At 38.9% G+C, this 16,378-nt stretch overlaps 1 protein-coding gene across 1 annotated transcript; it reads left to right on the top strand.

The window, feature by feature from the left end:
* Positions 1-6,478: 6,478 nt before the first annotated feature.
* On the top strand, positions 6,479-6,961 carry LOC112654881 (ATP synthase subunit d, mitochondrial-like). The gene has a single exon (XM_035698902.1). It carries the CDS (start codon positions 6,479-6,481, stop codon positions 6,959-6,961), a length of 483 nt encoding a protein of 160 aa, XP_035554795.1.
* The last annotated feature ends 9,417 nt before the right edge of the window (positions 6,962-16,378 follow it).

The following is a 16,378-nucleotide window of genomic DNA, read 5'->3' on the forward strand; positions in this document are numbered from 1 at the left end:
CTTTTATGGACTATATTTTTCTTTTGTTTTTATTGTTTTGTGTTGTTATAGTGTTGGGAGAGGTATGAATTAACAGGGCTTATGAAAGATGCTGGAAAGTGAGGAAAGGTTAATTCATCCAAAATTTTATGAAAACTTTCTTCCACAAATTATGCTTTAGAACTTAAACAATTTCCCTTGATGTGAATACACAGCAAGAGCTCAATAAAGCTTCTAGAATTTACACCCTAGATTAGTCACTGTCTTCATTAAGACTTCTAGCCTTCATTCTCTGTGGCTAACTCCAGGGAAGCCATAGCTATTGAGGAGTTCCCAACGTATAGCAACTGGTGTCACCTATAACTAAATGTATCGGGAAGATCAGAAAAACAATTCAAGGTTTCTCTGTCAAAACTTGCATCAAACAGAAGGGCCCTTGAGCAACATAGTATTTGGAGTAGCCCACTAAACATGAAGTACAGTAGGCCCCCAAACAACAATATGTTATGAAATGAAGTGGAATTGTAATGAGAATATCAAGACACATCACAATCACCTCGTGAGATGCACTATTAAAATAGAAAAGTTTATCAAAATCCTGTACATCAATATTTTTTTTTGTTTTGGATTGTACAATAAGAATAAACTATACAATTAGCAGTAAGCCATTGTTTATTTGGAGAAAGAAATCTTCAAAAAAATGTGTGGGGACTTTTTAAAGCCTGGATCAAATATCCTTCAAAACCATCTTACTCTGTTTATTCTAACAACATACTTAGCAGGTATCATTATAACATTCGTAATACACTAAATTCACTAGATAATATATAATAACAGTTAAAATTATTTCTCTATTCAATATGAATAAATTGAGCCCCATCTCAGAGTTCCAAGAACTGTTGAAGGCATTGAGGATCTAGCAGAGAACAAAATGTATATTAAGTGATGATCAATGCTAGGAAGAAAAATTAAGTTAAGAAGGAAATTAGAGGTTGATAGGGATGTGCTTTTCAAATAAGAGGGTAGAAAATTTTTCTTTAATAAGATAACATCTGAACAGACATCTAAAGAAAGTGACAAAAAAAATAAAGTGACAGAGTGAGCCATAATTTTTTTAAAAGATTTTATTTATTCGAGGGAGAGAGAGAGCACAAGCAAGGGGGAGAGGGAGAAGCAGGCACCCTGCTGAGCAGGCAGCCCAAGGTGGGACTCAATCCTCGATCCCTGGAATCATGAGCTGAGCTGAAGGCAGATGCTTAAGTGGCTGAGCCCCCCAGGTGCCCTATGAGCCATGTTAATATCTGGGGAAAGAATGTCCGGGTATGGAGAAGAGCAAATGCCTAAAATCCAAAGCAGTGGCATGTTTGGGCATGTTCAAGAAGCAGTAATAAGCTAGAGCATGCCAAGAATTAGACTTATATAATGAAGATCCCTTGGTTTCTTACCTTCTATCAAATGTACCTCACTTCTCCTTAAACTCAATAACCTCTTTATAATATAAATTCTTTTTAAAATTCTGATTTTTTTCAAGTACCCATCATCAGTGGCTTTTCACATATACTTCATGAATTTCAACCTGTCTCTAATCTTTGGGCAATCACAGGTGCAGCTCTGAACTGTTCAGAATCAATCCACAAAATTTCAAGGGGGCTTATATTTCAATTTCTCATCATCCACTCAAGAATATAAGAAGGATAAAAGGAAAGACATGAATTTGAACATAAGAAATACAGATAAAAAGCTGTATGTTTGTAAAGTTTTCCTGGGAGCCAGATTAGAATTGTTAACAATACTTGTCATTACGAGAACACTTGAAACAAAAATTGTATATAATCATTTCTGTTAATTTACTGTAAAACCTAAGTGGTAAAAAACACTGCTAGGAATTTCTGCCTATGAAGTTGTCCTCTGCAATACACTGTTAGCTTTTTTCTATTTATAAGAGTGCTTGCAATATTTTGTTCTTGGTGTTTTTCAGAGAAAAGAGGAAATAAAATACAAAAATTATTTAGATTAACTAAGCAAGGGAGAATTTTATTTATGTAAAGCAATCAGCATCCACAAAGGTACTGCAACAATTTATAAATACTATTTTGGTAAGAGGTTTTTACCAAAATGCTGAACTCAATTTCCTTTGCTTTGTCTTTGTGACACATCAAACAGTTCACTGGTTGTGTGTGTAGGCCTCAACCTAAGGCAATTTTACATCTCCCGTTGTAAAAGTATGCTTGCAATTTAATTCAGATCAATTCCATAATTAGTAGATGGACCTTTCTCATTTTCTACTACAAGGCATTTGATAGTTAGGGGTAGGAAGGCAAATCTCCAGTCAGAGATAAAGCCAATGAAATAAAGAATCAGATAGGATTCATTATATGGCTGGGTTTCCTTTATGGAAAACATCTTGTTCTAAGGAGCCTTCCATTTAAGACACTCGTAATAACAAATAGCTGATTCAAAGTCCCTTTTGGCAGCAAACTCATATAAGACACTGGATTCCTGACCCAGAGGGTAAAGGAGTTATATCCTCTCTAGAAATGGACAAAGTCTCTACAGAATATTTACAAATTCACTATATGAAGAAGGTTTGGACAAAATTAATAGAGGGAGGTAGATAGTGCACACAAAATCTTAGGAGACTCCAGTCTACTGGTTTTTAAAATATTCATAGAATATTTATAGAACCTAATGGCTCTAAATACTCACATTAGTGATACCACCAATACGTGGCCTTCATGTCAACTGGACACTTAACCGTCCTACATTGGAAAAGGTGAATGTTAGCTTCGCTTGCAAGGTATAGTTTAGGATCCTGAATCATGTGGGTTAAGCCACAAAATTAAAAATAGAGACATTTCAATGATATTTAAATAAATGTAATCCAGTTAGAGCTCAGCTCTCTGAACATAAGAAATAAATCATACCTGGAATTGTGTTGTCTTCTCATCCACCAAGTTGCAAGGATATATATTTCTTTATGAAAAATAGTTATTTTGGAGTCTGCATGCCCAAGCATTTTTTATCTGCTTTTTTATTGCAGATAATTCAGGTCTTCAGGGGAATTCACGGATCAAAAAAAAATAATACATTCTTTCCATTTTATAGAATATTTCTATCACTAAATATAACTCAATGCCAATTTCTGCAGTATCCATCTATATTACAAAAAGCCCAATAAATACTGGAGTTGGAAACATTTGTAGATTCTTGAAAGATTTCTGATGTTTAGTTGGCAAAAGCTGCAAAAGCTGAATTTTCCTCAAAAATATATTTCACAGAATTAGAGTGAACTTTAAGTGTGCCTTGCAGGGATGAGTACAGACAGACAATATTTTTCTTTTTTCATTTTTTTTCCTGTTTTAACAGTGACTTAAACACAGATTATTTGTTTATGCTGCAATCAAAGCTGTAATCTTAATATTGAGGGACAGCACTGCAGCAAGTTTTCTATTATGCTTTTGTTGTTGGGATGGTGGTATTCTCTTGTCTGCAGTTTCTACAGTTTGTTTGTTTGTTTGTTTGTTTGTTTGTTTGTTTGTTTGTTTTAAGGAGGCTTCACACCCTGTGCAGAGCCAGACACAGGGCTTCAACTCATAACTCCGAGAACAAGACCTGACTTGAGATCAAGAGTTGGTGCCCCTCAGGGCCCCCCAATTTTTTTCCTATTGTTTCATTAGGTTTATATTAAATATATGTGTCACCTCTCCTTTTCATCTGTGTGGTTATTTGTTGGGGGTGAGGGTTAAATTCCATTTCTGGGCATTTCTCAAAAGTGCACCAACCTCCCACATCTTATTAGGTTCTTATAAAATTTTCAGATTGTCGCAGTACTGAGTTATAGACGGCCTTGAGGGCTAAATTTTGTTTAAAACCTGAGCCGTGTTTTATTATTAACTGGTAAACATGTTTTAAAAAACCCTCAATTCAGTAATAAAGCATTTAATCATCAATGGGCTAGAAGATTTTGGGAAATAAGAATACACTGAGGAGAGGTAAGTCATGACGGATCCTAACTGGTTTTTGGCGGACTGTTTTCACCTCCCTCCCCTCAAGTCCCACGGAATCCTGATGAACACTATGCATTTCCCAGAAGTGGAAACATCCCCACTATGAGATATAAACTGCAAGATAATCCTGGTAAACCTTGCAATGATTCTGACTTGCAGAGTTCCATCAGAGTATCTGCGCATTAAAAGGGCTTCTCTTTTGCACTGTCTTAAAGAACACACACACATTTTCCAGGCATAGAAAAAATTTCAGTTTTCTACAAAGGAAATGCTTGCAACTATAAATCATGCTCAGTGCTGACCAAAGACCAGCAGAGAAACCAGTATAAAAATGTGAAACAGAAATGTTAAAAAGGAAAAAGAAAAAAAATGTCACTCTGAAAATTTATTACTGTGAATATATTCCTACCTACATGGTTTACTCAGGAAAACAAAAAAGAAACATCTGAGAAAGATCTAATATTAACTAAAAGATCTAAAGCAAATTGAAACTTCTAGATATAAAACTATTTAAAAATTAAGCAAAAAGCATACTCCACTTTCTAATTAATGACAAATCATGAATATATTTGAGATATATTTATAAGATATAAATATCAATGGAAATGTTTTTGGAAAAACAACGTCTGAAAAATACGGCATATTAAATATTTTACCTTCCATCTTGATTCCTTGGAGTTTGGATCATAGTATGCAGAGACCTGAAGTTGGCTGGGCAAGAAGCAGTAGAGAGCTCAGGCAGGCCTTAGGTCCACTACGTTTCTTAGATCAAAATTATTCCCCACATTACTGTTTCTGAAATTGTCAACTTTGCAGATTGGAGCAAAAGGAAAGATGCAAATTTGTTAACAACCTACTCTGTGCACCTCAAATAAAATTTACATATAGTGCTCATGCCAGCCTCTAAGCTAGGACTCACCATGTCTGTCCTAAGAGTTGAATGAATGAACAAATGAGAACTCTATCATAACCTGCTTTATCCCAGAGTCAGACCTGGGTTTGTGTCTTTTTGTCTCTGCCATGTGTCATGTTCACTGGACAGTTGCCAGCATTCTTTGTCTTCCCCACTGATTACACTCAGTATCTAACCTCTGTCACCTCTCAGAGGCTGAAGGCAAAGCCTGACTCCTCTTTTTTCCTGAAGGCCTTTGGGGACATGGTGGTCAGATGAAGTTGGCCAGCTGATAAGCTTTGAGAAGGCCCAAAAGCACAGAAAGAAATGGTTTGTAAATGCAGGCATTGGGGTGGCACAGAAGAATCTTTCCTTTCATGGAAAGAAGACTGTCCAGTGAGTACTAGTGTGCACAGCCTCCTCTTCTCCATCCCTCCAAGAAAAAGTATATAAAAAGCAGGAATCCTATGGTTCTAAGGTTCTAGTAGATTCCTGACCCTAGTAGGGCTGCTGAATCTGGTCTTATAGCACAGGGTACCCTTCTGTGAGGGCAAATAGAGGGACCCTGGATCAGGCCCACTTGCTAGTATCCTTGACCTTGCACTTCTCTGACGTGAGTTTTTGTCTTGTTTTATTTGGGTTCACTAGGAACCCTAATCTATTCCAACTCATCATTCTCTCCAGTACTCAGATACAAATCGGCTTTAATGGTATAGTTTAGTTCAGGTGAGATGCAAATTGTTAATATTTATTATAGGGCACTTTATAATTATCAAGGTTCTATCATATATCTAACTTTATTTTGCACAGTACTCTCATCGAAAAATAAGATACTATTTCCCAGTTTTCAAGACATGGAAACTGAGGGCCAGAGTTGTCTCATCTTCTTTTTCACAACGCGTCACTGATACATTGAGGGTTAGATCTATGTCTCATCGCTGCTAGACTATCTTAAACACAATATTTTATAAGTGACCTAGGAGAGCGCTGAATAGATCTTTTTTTCAAGTGGCAATTTCCCCAATATTGGGAGCTTTGGAATTCCCATGATGTGTCAGCACATTTCAAAATAAATAGAAATGGGGATAAGATCTGACTAGCAGAAAAAAAAAAATCACAGAAACTTGAATAGATATCTTTTGAATTTTAAAAATGCAAGTAACCAGGACACAGTCTTGGAATATGTTCTAAATAGGGAGTTTGAAGACAAAATTTATCTAATTAGGAAAGTGTGAAGAAAATATCCAAAAAACAAACCATATGCTATGTAATAGTCTGGAGGTAAATAAAGAAAAGCTTCCTTGGTGTTGGGAAATGAGAAAATTGTAATCACATAATAATTGGCACCAAAAAATTCCCCACTTTAGCTCATAAATGGATTTTTAGCTTACATTGGCTCAGGAAAGAGGTAGGTCTGAGAACATGGACAAGGATCTGGCACATAGTCAAAGTTTAATCAATGCTTATTCAATTCATGAATGAATGGATGGACAGAATTATTGCCATGGACATGGCTGAGAAAAGATACTGGGAAATGCTTTTTTCAAACATAGATCAGGCTGTGGACTGTGGGCCGCCGGGGTTGGTGAAGGATCTCAAGATGGTCGGGCAAAAACTTGCTCTAAAAACCATTTACTGGGTAGCTTTTGGGGAGATCATATCCCGAAATCAGAAGGCCATTGCCAACTCCTTGAAACCTAGGAATGAGACGCTTACCTCCAGGTTGGCTACTCTTCCTGAGAAACCACCTGCTATCGACTGGGCTTACAACAAGGCCAATGTGGCAAAGGCTGGCTTGGTAGACGACTTTGAGAAAAAGTTTAATGCCCTGAAGGTTCCTGTGCCAGAGGATAAACACACTGTCCAGGTGGATGCTGAGAAAAAAGATGTGAAAAGCTGTGCTAAGTTTTTGTCTCTCTCAAAAGCCAGGACTGAAGAATATGAAAAAGAGCTGGAGAAGATGAAGAACATAATTCCATTTGATCAGATGACCATTGAGGACCTGAATGATGTCTTCCCAGAAACAAAATTAGACAACAAGAAGTATCCCTATTGGCCTCACAAGCTAAACGAAAATTTATAAACTTAAAAAAAAAAAAGAAAAAAAAAGAAAATTTATAAACTTGAGTTGGGGAGAAAGCTCTGGCCCTCATATTATAAACGTTGGACATTAAAAATAATGATATGGAAAAAAAAACATAGATCATATTCTGTGCTATCCTACAATTTATCGCTCAATTTTTTTTATTTCTCCTTTTCTCCAGCTCATGGATTCATAGGTGTCGTCTAGCCCTGCATAGACTGAAGGAGGTCCAGTTGGAGTAGAGGATTAGGCATATGATTATGGTAAAAGAACAGGGTTGGGAGAGGCCATTTGCAGGGATGTACAATATTCAACCTGCAGTAATAAAGTTGCCATGATTCCTTGTGTGCTAGGAGCTTCATCTCTACTCACCATCTAACTTTCACAATTCTGATAGGTAGGTATTCCTACTTTCTATTTATTTATCAAAAAAGAAAGACAGAAAAGGCAGCAGAGCTGAAATTGTAACCTATGTCTGCCTGAATTCAGTGCCCTCTGCTATCTATCTTTACTAACCTACTCTCACACCATAGAAATAACCCAACTTCTGCATTTTGCATATGACTAATGAGGAGGGGGGGTCATTCAACTGATGCCTGAAGATTACAAAATAGCTATGGATCTAGATACTCTAAATCCTTTTTTGGTCCGCTTCACATTTATACCAAAACGAGCCATTGATTTACTAGTTGAAGACTGGTTTAAAAAGCGCACCATATCTACAGAGTTAGCATTCTTGTTTGTTGCATAAACAAAAACAAATGAGTTGCCCCTACAGGGCTTTTGCCTCCAATTCCACATCATCAGGATGAACTGCTGCTGCTCTCATAAAAATCTTGGTGGCACTCTGTCTTAGAGAACTTGGCTAGAGGCTCTTGCCTCTTAGTGTCCCTCATCTAGGTAGCTGGCTACTTCGGGGCCTGGCCATCAGTTTCATAAAGGTTGCAATCTGTATATGTATCTTACAGTTTCTTTTTCATATTAAGTGGCATAAAATATAGGCAACAATTTGTAATTCTCAAATTAATCAAAAGCACAAAACCAAACTGAATCAAATTTAATGTTTTTGTTCCCTGTTTCTCAAGCTATAGTATTACAGTACAAGGCAGCTAGGATTATGTTTGAAATACTCTATTCAGCATCGAAATCCATCCAGAATGTAAAATTTCAATAGTTTTTTTAAAAGATTTCTTCAAACTGTGATTCTAGCTTGTGTTAGTTTTCACATATTTCCTGGTATAAATTTGATCTCAGGAGAGAGATCAGTTTGACTGATTTAGAGGAAAAAAAATCCATTCCTGATTAGTTTTGTAAATAATTTTGACAAAGCTGCTGTCAAAGTAATCTTAAGACAAACAAAAAGTGATTTTGGAATACTGACTTAGAGTCTTGCAATTTAAGAGGAAAAGGAAAAATAGAAACTGGCATACGCTTAAAAACACTAATTATCAAAGGGTTGCTGAATATTCCTCCAAAAAGCAATAGAACATTCTTTCCTTTGAAATAATAAAATAATGGCATTAACAGCCCATAATCACAGTGAAAACCTGGAACAACAAGAGGGTGGGAAGAAATTCCAAGATGAATGCCAAAATGCCAAGGTGAAATGCAAAGAATGATAATGGCTCCTCGCTTCTCAAAGATGAGTTTTCCAGCTCTTCTGGAAATAGGTGTAAGAGGGAGTCATGGTGGTGGAATGCAGTACTTTGCCGCCCCTAATGCTTTTTGAGAACAATTGCAAAATCTTATCTGGTATTATTCTTGAACATTTGCTCTCAAATCTCATGGCTTTCCAGATCAGAGTATGGATATTGCTGTTGGTTGCTAAAATGAAGGTGTTTTCTGGTCCTAGAAAACTGCCCTGAAATCTTAGACCTTTGGACCTCAAGTAGGTGGCACTCATGGAAAGTCTAATATAGACCAGTCCTTGTCAGAAGGAAGAGGCAGGAGTCCTTGGCTGACTTTGCAAAGATTGTTAAATCATTGCTTTTACATCTGCCTTCTTGTATGCTGTAAAATTTTAACTTGTATCTTAAAAGTGTACCTACTAAATCTGAATACTCCTGGTCCCACCCTAAGCCAAATAGGCTTAACCTCCTTTCTCATCTGTGATGACTCTGTTAATAAGAAGAACTGTCCAGAGGATGGGTTGAAGAAGATTTTGAGAACAAGTGGAGGCCTAGTGTGGAACAGCACTGTGTCTGTTGACTGATGACAGGGGCAAGGGGGAGAGGGAAGGAGTGACCTTGGTGGAGGGTGGGAGAGAGCAAAAGCACTTACCATGATCATTTTCCAGCTCTGTTTTTTTTTAAATTAATTTCATGAGAGACAGAGAGAGAAAGAGAGAGAGAGAGAGGCAGAGACAGAGGCAGAAGGAGAAGCAAGCTCCATGCAGGGAACCCGACGCAGAACTCGATCCCTGGACCCTGGGTTCACACCCTAAACCAAAGGCAGACGCTCAACTGCTGAGCCACCCAGGCATTCCTCCAGCTCTCTTTTAAATCATTATTAGTGAATAAGTAACAGAATGCTAAGAATGAGAAGTTATTAAGTTTAATTTTATCTATTACATTCCCAAAGAAATATATCTTTATATTTATGATGCACATGAAAGCAGAAAATATTCATCTAATAGACAATGTTTTAATATTTGCATATCCTGTGGAAATACATTTTATTTTGGCAGAAGTGGAGCTAAACACCCATTAGGAGAGCATATGTTAGAGACATTTGTCATAGGGCATCAGGAGCACTTTTTGTATTAAAATTAAATGAACGATGAGCCAGACTTTAGGTCTAGTCCAGTCATATGAACTTTTGTTTATTTGTCTGTTTTAAAAGAGAGAGAGAGAAGGGGAGAGAGAGTCTGACATTTAACCAACTGAGCCACCCAGGTGCCCCTGAGCATGTCAATTTGGACAAGTCACTTCCCTTTTCCCTCAACTGTCCCCCAAGAGTTAGCTACATGCTCTGGTCTGCCCCAAGCTATCACAGGCAGTACTTTGACGAAAAGTTGTGCCACAGCACATTCAGGGTCACCAGGACTCCAGGCTGCAGTACCTGTTCGTTGGCCATTCAGTGCCTGACTGCTAAGCAGTTGCCACCTATTTTTTGTTGCAATAATGATTAACAGCCAGCCACAAATTTTTGTATTCGCTAGTTGTTGTAATGAAAATGATTTTTAAATGTAGTAGGTGTTATAAGGCAGAGGTATATGGGATGAGTTGTGGAGGGTTAGGGGCAGCTGCTATCAGCACTTGTCTTCAGCCTTGCTTCCGAGGGGGGACGGGGGAGCTGGGCTCATTACTTGTACTCCCAGTCCATCAGGGGTTGGAGAATTCAGTCACCATGCTTCACTTAAAATTCAGGGCTTTTGTTATTAAGGGGAATAAAGGAAGAAGAAACATGGGCAGCCTCTTCCACAGTAGGCTTCCAGTCAACCAGCGAAACTATGATTGCAAATTTACAATCTTTGAGGATACCTTGTCTCCTAGACACTGGCTCTGTGCTGTGCCCAACCTGTCTGTCAGTTAGTGTTCTTTACTGCGAGGCATTTTGAAAGAATTAGCGTTGGTGACAAAGGCCTAACTCTCCGTGACGTTTCTGTTACCAGTTTGTATATACAAAGTGCCACCCTTTGTTGGGGGAAGGCTGTTTGATTGGATTTCCTCTCCATGTTTTTTAGCTTGTGATTAAAAAAAAAAAAAAAAGTGGTATGCTGTGCTTTCAGTTCTTTATTGTTTCATGTGATGGGACTCTTGGTCAATTTTAGATTAGAAGCCAGGAGCGAAAATACCTCTCCTTGTTTCCTTCCTTCTTTGTTTCCAGAAATGTTTTCTCTAGTTTAGGAACACAGGAACGTATGTATCCCAGTGAAAGAAAGTACTCAAATTGAGGCCAGACTCTAAGTAATCTATACAACTCAGTAGAAGGAATATACACTTTTAACAATGACTGTTTTAGCACAGATCCAAAATCTGGATGAGGGGATCTTAGGACATCACCCTGAGAGCTTGTCTCTGCTTTTTCTCTAGCTTCTGCATAGGCTGGAGAAGTCTTGCCAATGAAATAGTGGGATACAAGTGCAGTAGCAATGGTTGCAACTGAGGTAATGTAATTTCCTGTAAATTATTTAGGATCACCAAGAGAGCCAGATCACAACCACACAACCATGAGGGACGTGCATGGTAGAGACAAGGGCTCGGATTTGTCAGACAAATCAGAAATCTATCTTTTCCCTACTCTGAAACAGCGGAAGTGAATTTCAAGAATCAAGGCAAAGACTAAGTGATCTAGAAGAGTTTGACTGCACTTCTCGTTATGATCTGAAATAGTATCTGTTTTATTTGTTGGCATGTCCCTCCCCTCGACCATAAGCGTGCTCCTTGCCTTTCCATTATGGTAAATACAGGAGCAAATTTCACTAATTTCTCTGCACGTCCCTTTCAGTGGCTGTAAAGGGGAAATGATAACCCTTAGTACGTAGTGTTGTCTTAAGGATTTAGCAAGTTACCTATTAGAGTGCTGGGCACCGTCCCTGGCAGTTAGCTGTCAATAAATAGTAGGCATTGCATTATCCCAACACCTAGCACAGAGCCTGGCATATAGAAAGTGCTCGGTAGGTGTGTATTAAATACAGGAATCTGATGGTGAACTACAGAAGACTGACTCCTCTTCCCTACCTGTCACTCCATGTGCTCTTAGTAGATGTTTAGTACATCGACTCACTCTGTACACACTTACTGGGAATTTGACAATGAGGATACCTGGTATCTGCAGTAATGATGTTAAGAGTCTGATGAGGATCCATAGTCTTTAATTTTGCATTTTTACAGTCGGTAAGGCTGGCCCGGCAGGGATATCAGGCTCTGGTTGTAGTCATTTAAATGAGTTCCCTTCTACATCTGTGTTTTTAGCTCTGGCCTCAAGTGGACTGTTCCTCTTGCTTGGCCTTATCGAGGGCTGGCATCCTGAGACACTGTCTCCATAAGGGAAATTCGAGGAAGTCACACTGGGAAAGGGACGCGACGAAGTCCCAGCTATCATAGAATGTGTCTGTCTTGAAAATTGACTGTGGGGAATTGCCTTGCACACGCACAGCCTTGCTCAGGGGCTGGGGTTCCCGCCCGGGGCACTGAGTTAAGCTGCATCGCCATCTAGTGGTCGGATGACGTGCTGCCCACATGCAGCTTTGTAATGAGCCAGGTGAGTAGGTTTCCAGAAGGTACTGTCGACGAGGATAGAGTCACCTTGTCCCCTGCCCTTATTTATACATACGAAAAATGAATTCAGAAAAAAAATAAGAAAGAGATGACCCAAACTTTATGTCACAAAGAGTTAATTGCAGAACTACCGTCCCATGCAGTTGCGATTTCCCCCAGTAGCGTTTGCTATCGGGTATGTGACTATGGCTGCATATTTGAGGGTTTTTTTCATGTTGTTACATAATCTCCTGTGAACCTGAGTGATCTTACTTTTAAAATGGGGATGAGGACACCTGAGTGGCTCAGTGGTTGGGCGTCTGCTTTTGGTTCAGGGCGTGATCCCGGGGTCCTAGGATCGAGTCTGGCATCAGGCTCCCTGCAAGGAGCCTGCTTCTCCCTCTGCGTGTGTCTCTGCTTCTCTCTGTGTGTCTCCAATGAGTAAATACAATCTTAAAAAAATAAAATAAAACAAAATGGGGATGATATGAGGAGCACCTGTGTGGCTCAGTCGATGAAGCATCTGACTCTTGATTTCAGCTCAGGTCATGATCTCAGTGTCCTGGGATGGAGGCCCACATTGGGCTCCCTGCCCAACAGGGAGTCTGCTTGTCTCCCTCTCCCTTTGCCCCTCCCCCTGCTCTCTCTCTCTCTCTCTCTCTCTCTCCAAAACAATTTTTTTAATAAAAATAAAGTGGGGATGATATGGTTTTTGTGGCTTTTGAATGGTAGAGTATGTGTAAGGACTTTGTTAACAATAGATTATTAAAAAAGAAATCTAAGTTATATGTTTCCTTTTCTGATTTTTAACAAGGAGACAGACAGATCTCCTTTAAAGCTTCATTAACGATTGAAAACAACTCACTTATTCATTGCTACTTCCAGGAGAATGTAAAGAATTGCTGCCAAGTGATTATCATAGGAAGGGAGGATAAAGAATTACGAAAACACAAACACCTTACCCTTGAAAACATCACAGTCTGACAATGAAGATAGATATTATAGCTACAATGTGCTGTGATCACAGATGTTAGAGGGGAGACTGGTACCAACTTTAGAGCTTGTACATGAAACGAGAGTTCATTTCTGCCAAGTTGTGGAGGAGAGGGGTTGCTGAGATAGAAAAAGGCTCATTATAGGAAAAAATAAACTTGAAGTGTGGTGAGAAATACTACTGATATGCCAAAGAAATGGACGGGAATAACCGAAGATGAAAATTCTAGATGTGGAAAGCTAAAACACACAAAAAAACTATCAAAAAGAATAATATTATCCTACAGTTATGAAAATATTCCAGTTCTGGTACATATATCTTCAGAACTCACAGCTAGTGTTGCAAATACGTGACAAATTAATCTGGTTTGAAACTAAAATTGCATAACTTATAACAAAATTTGATATTCTGTTTGCAGTTATAAAAACTAAGATCATTTTAAATTGTGGGATAGGATATAAGCCAAAGAGTCCATGGGAAATGAGAGTATTGAACAGCTTCACGAAAGCTCATCTAGACTAATCATTCCATTGATTTCTCTTTTTTTTTAAGATTTTATTTATTTATGCATGAGAGAGAGAGAGAGAAAGAGAGAGAGAGAGAGGCAGAGACACAGGCAGAGGGAGAAAAAGGCTCCATGCAGGGAGCCAGACATGGGACTCGATCCTGGGTCTCCAGGACCGTACCCTGGGCTGAAGGTGGCGCTAAACTGCTGAGCCACTGGGGCCACCCCTCCATTGATTTCTATATTACACATCTATCTTTCATGTTGTTTTGTTTTGTTTTTTAAGTTGACTCCACGCCCAGCATGGAGCCCGATGTGAGGCCCAAACCTGGAGTCCTGAGAACAAGACCTGAGCTGAGATCAAGAGTCAGATGCTTAACTGACTGAGCCACCCAGACACCCCTCTGTCGTTTAGTTCTTTGTGTCAGTGATGATTGAAGCTCCCCCCCCTCCAATCTCTTTCATCATATCAAGTATTTGGAAAAAAATATTAATAGCCCAGAAGTCATACTTTTCTCTTTTCAAATCCCTTCTAGTCTTCCCCACCATCCTCTGACACTCAGAGAATTGCTTTTTAGACAGGCTGATTGAAGGCCATCTATCCACGTATCATTCATTCCAAATGGTTCCCTTCTGGGCTATCTCAGGATAGGAAGTGTTCATTAATCCTTCAAAACATGACAGTAAGGATAACTCTGTCAAAAAGACATTTCCACATACCATGAAAGCCTCAAATTACAGAGGCTTCCAGGATGTTTTCCTATGCTTCTGCATGTCAAAGAGATAGAAAAACTTAAGATTTTTAGTCAAACAACAAGGTAACCAAATAGAAAGGAAAGAATTTCCTTAGACTAAGGGAATAGGAAATTCTCCATCCAGTAGAGTTCGGGCATCTATCATTGTGCTGCTTCATAAGAAAGATGACAACATACACATATATTGAGAACTTCTTACACTGAAGAATTTCATTGACATAGACCAACCAGCACACCAGACCCTGAGGCCAGGGGGCCTTGGACAGAGTCTTTGAGAGCAAATGGTTATCAAGGCTAATCTGGAGAAGTGAGTATTACCAAATATGTCTGACCAAGGAGGGATATAAACAGCTCAAAAGCAAACTGTTTACATATATGCCCTGTGGGACTCTCTCAGTCTTAAAAACAGTCTTCTAATTATTTCTTTGACCACTGTCAGTGTTCATTAATTAAAAGAAAAGATTATTAGAGAATATAAATTACTTTGTAGTGTCAGTCTTTATTCAGTGACATAATTACTCCCAGCAGAACTCTGAAAGGTCACAAGTAACAACACCTCAAGGTGCCGGCTGTCTTGGATTTGAAGACTTGTCCCCTGGTGATCACCAGTTCTGCCATTGAGGGAAACGCTGGGCATGTGTCCCCACAAGGAGAAATGACTCCATCTGAAAAAATATCCCTGATCACCAATGTGATTGGACCCATAAATCAGAGGGAACAAAATGGGCTTTTTTGTTTTTTATTGTTCTGCTTTTCTTTTTTTTTTTTTAATTTATTTTTTATTGGTGTTCAATTTACTAACATACAGAATAACCCCCAGTGCCCGTCACCCATTCACTCCCACCCCCCGCCCTCCTCCCCTTCCACCACCCCTAGTTCGTTTCCCAGAGTTATTATTTTTTTTTTAATTTTGTGGCTCCTGGAGGAGATTTCATTGATTACTCAATTACCCAAGCAAAGCTGGGGCATTCAGTTCAAGGAAGTGTGCGTGTGTGGGGCGGGGGGGGGAGGGGGGGAGTCAAATGCATCTGGCCCTGATTTCAACTTCTCTATCACCTTCTTTGTAGCCTCTAAATTAATCCCACTATTTTCTTCAGATGCTTATTTTCAGCCCAGAAGAAGAACATGGGCATGCCATTAGCTTTCACTAGCTGGGATTTTTCTAAATGTCAGACATAATATCCTCTTCTCAGGTTAATATTTCTGGCCTAAAACTTGCCTTCACAGGAAAGTATGGGGATACCTTTTGAATTATTACAGGATAATAATTCATATGCATACATGTCAATGCTTAATTAGATTCTAAATGGCAATGATAAGTAGTTATAGTAGCAGCCTGTAATTCTAGAATGTAATACAGAAATTCAGGGTGAGGGGAGGTCAAGAAATCTAGGATTCCTAAGGGTCAGTATATGTTTCTGAGAATGAAAAGTGGCTCTACGTAGTTCTGCAAGCAAAAGGTTGAGATGCCTCCTGTCCCTACCCATGTAGGTAAATATCACTCACACTGCATGAGATCACCTTCCGCCTTCACCATATCTAAGTTGTGTTAGTAGCTTGAAACAGAGGCTAGAAATAAGAGCTATCTACCAAGAAAGAAATTTAAATCTTCCTCATGTAAAATAAATCCAGAGCTATAAAGTCCTTTCTGCTTAATTATCTCCATGATGTCTTTCCCTATCTTTCTCAATTACCATCTTCTGTATGTGACTTCTATCCTCAAGGTCACCTCCTGGCCTAAAATAGTTATTGGACACCCAGGCATCTCATATATATTCCAATATGGAAAGAAGGAAAAATAGAAAGGAAAATTAGTCTTTACCTGGCCTGGTATCTCTTAGTTGCAACAAACCCTGGAGTTACTTGCGCACACATCCCTAATCCTTGGCACCAGGGAGTTAGAAACTCTTTTTTTTTTTTTTTAAGATTTTATTTATTTATTCATAAGAGACGCAGACACAG

Source organism: Canis lupus, chromosome 15, assembly GCF_003254725.2.
Source record: "Canis lupus dingo isolate Sandy chromosome 15, ASM325472v2, whole genome shotgun sequence".
Lineage (NCBI taxonomy): Eukaryota > Metazoa > Chordata > Mammalia > Carnivora > Canidae > Canis > Canis lupus.

Bases quoted from the DNA above. Each gene is read 5' to 3' on its own strand.
- LOC112654881 (XM_035698902.1), top strand. From the start codon at position 6,479: ATGGTCGGGCAAAAACTTGCTCTAAAAACCATTTACTGGGTAGCTTTT.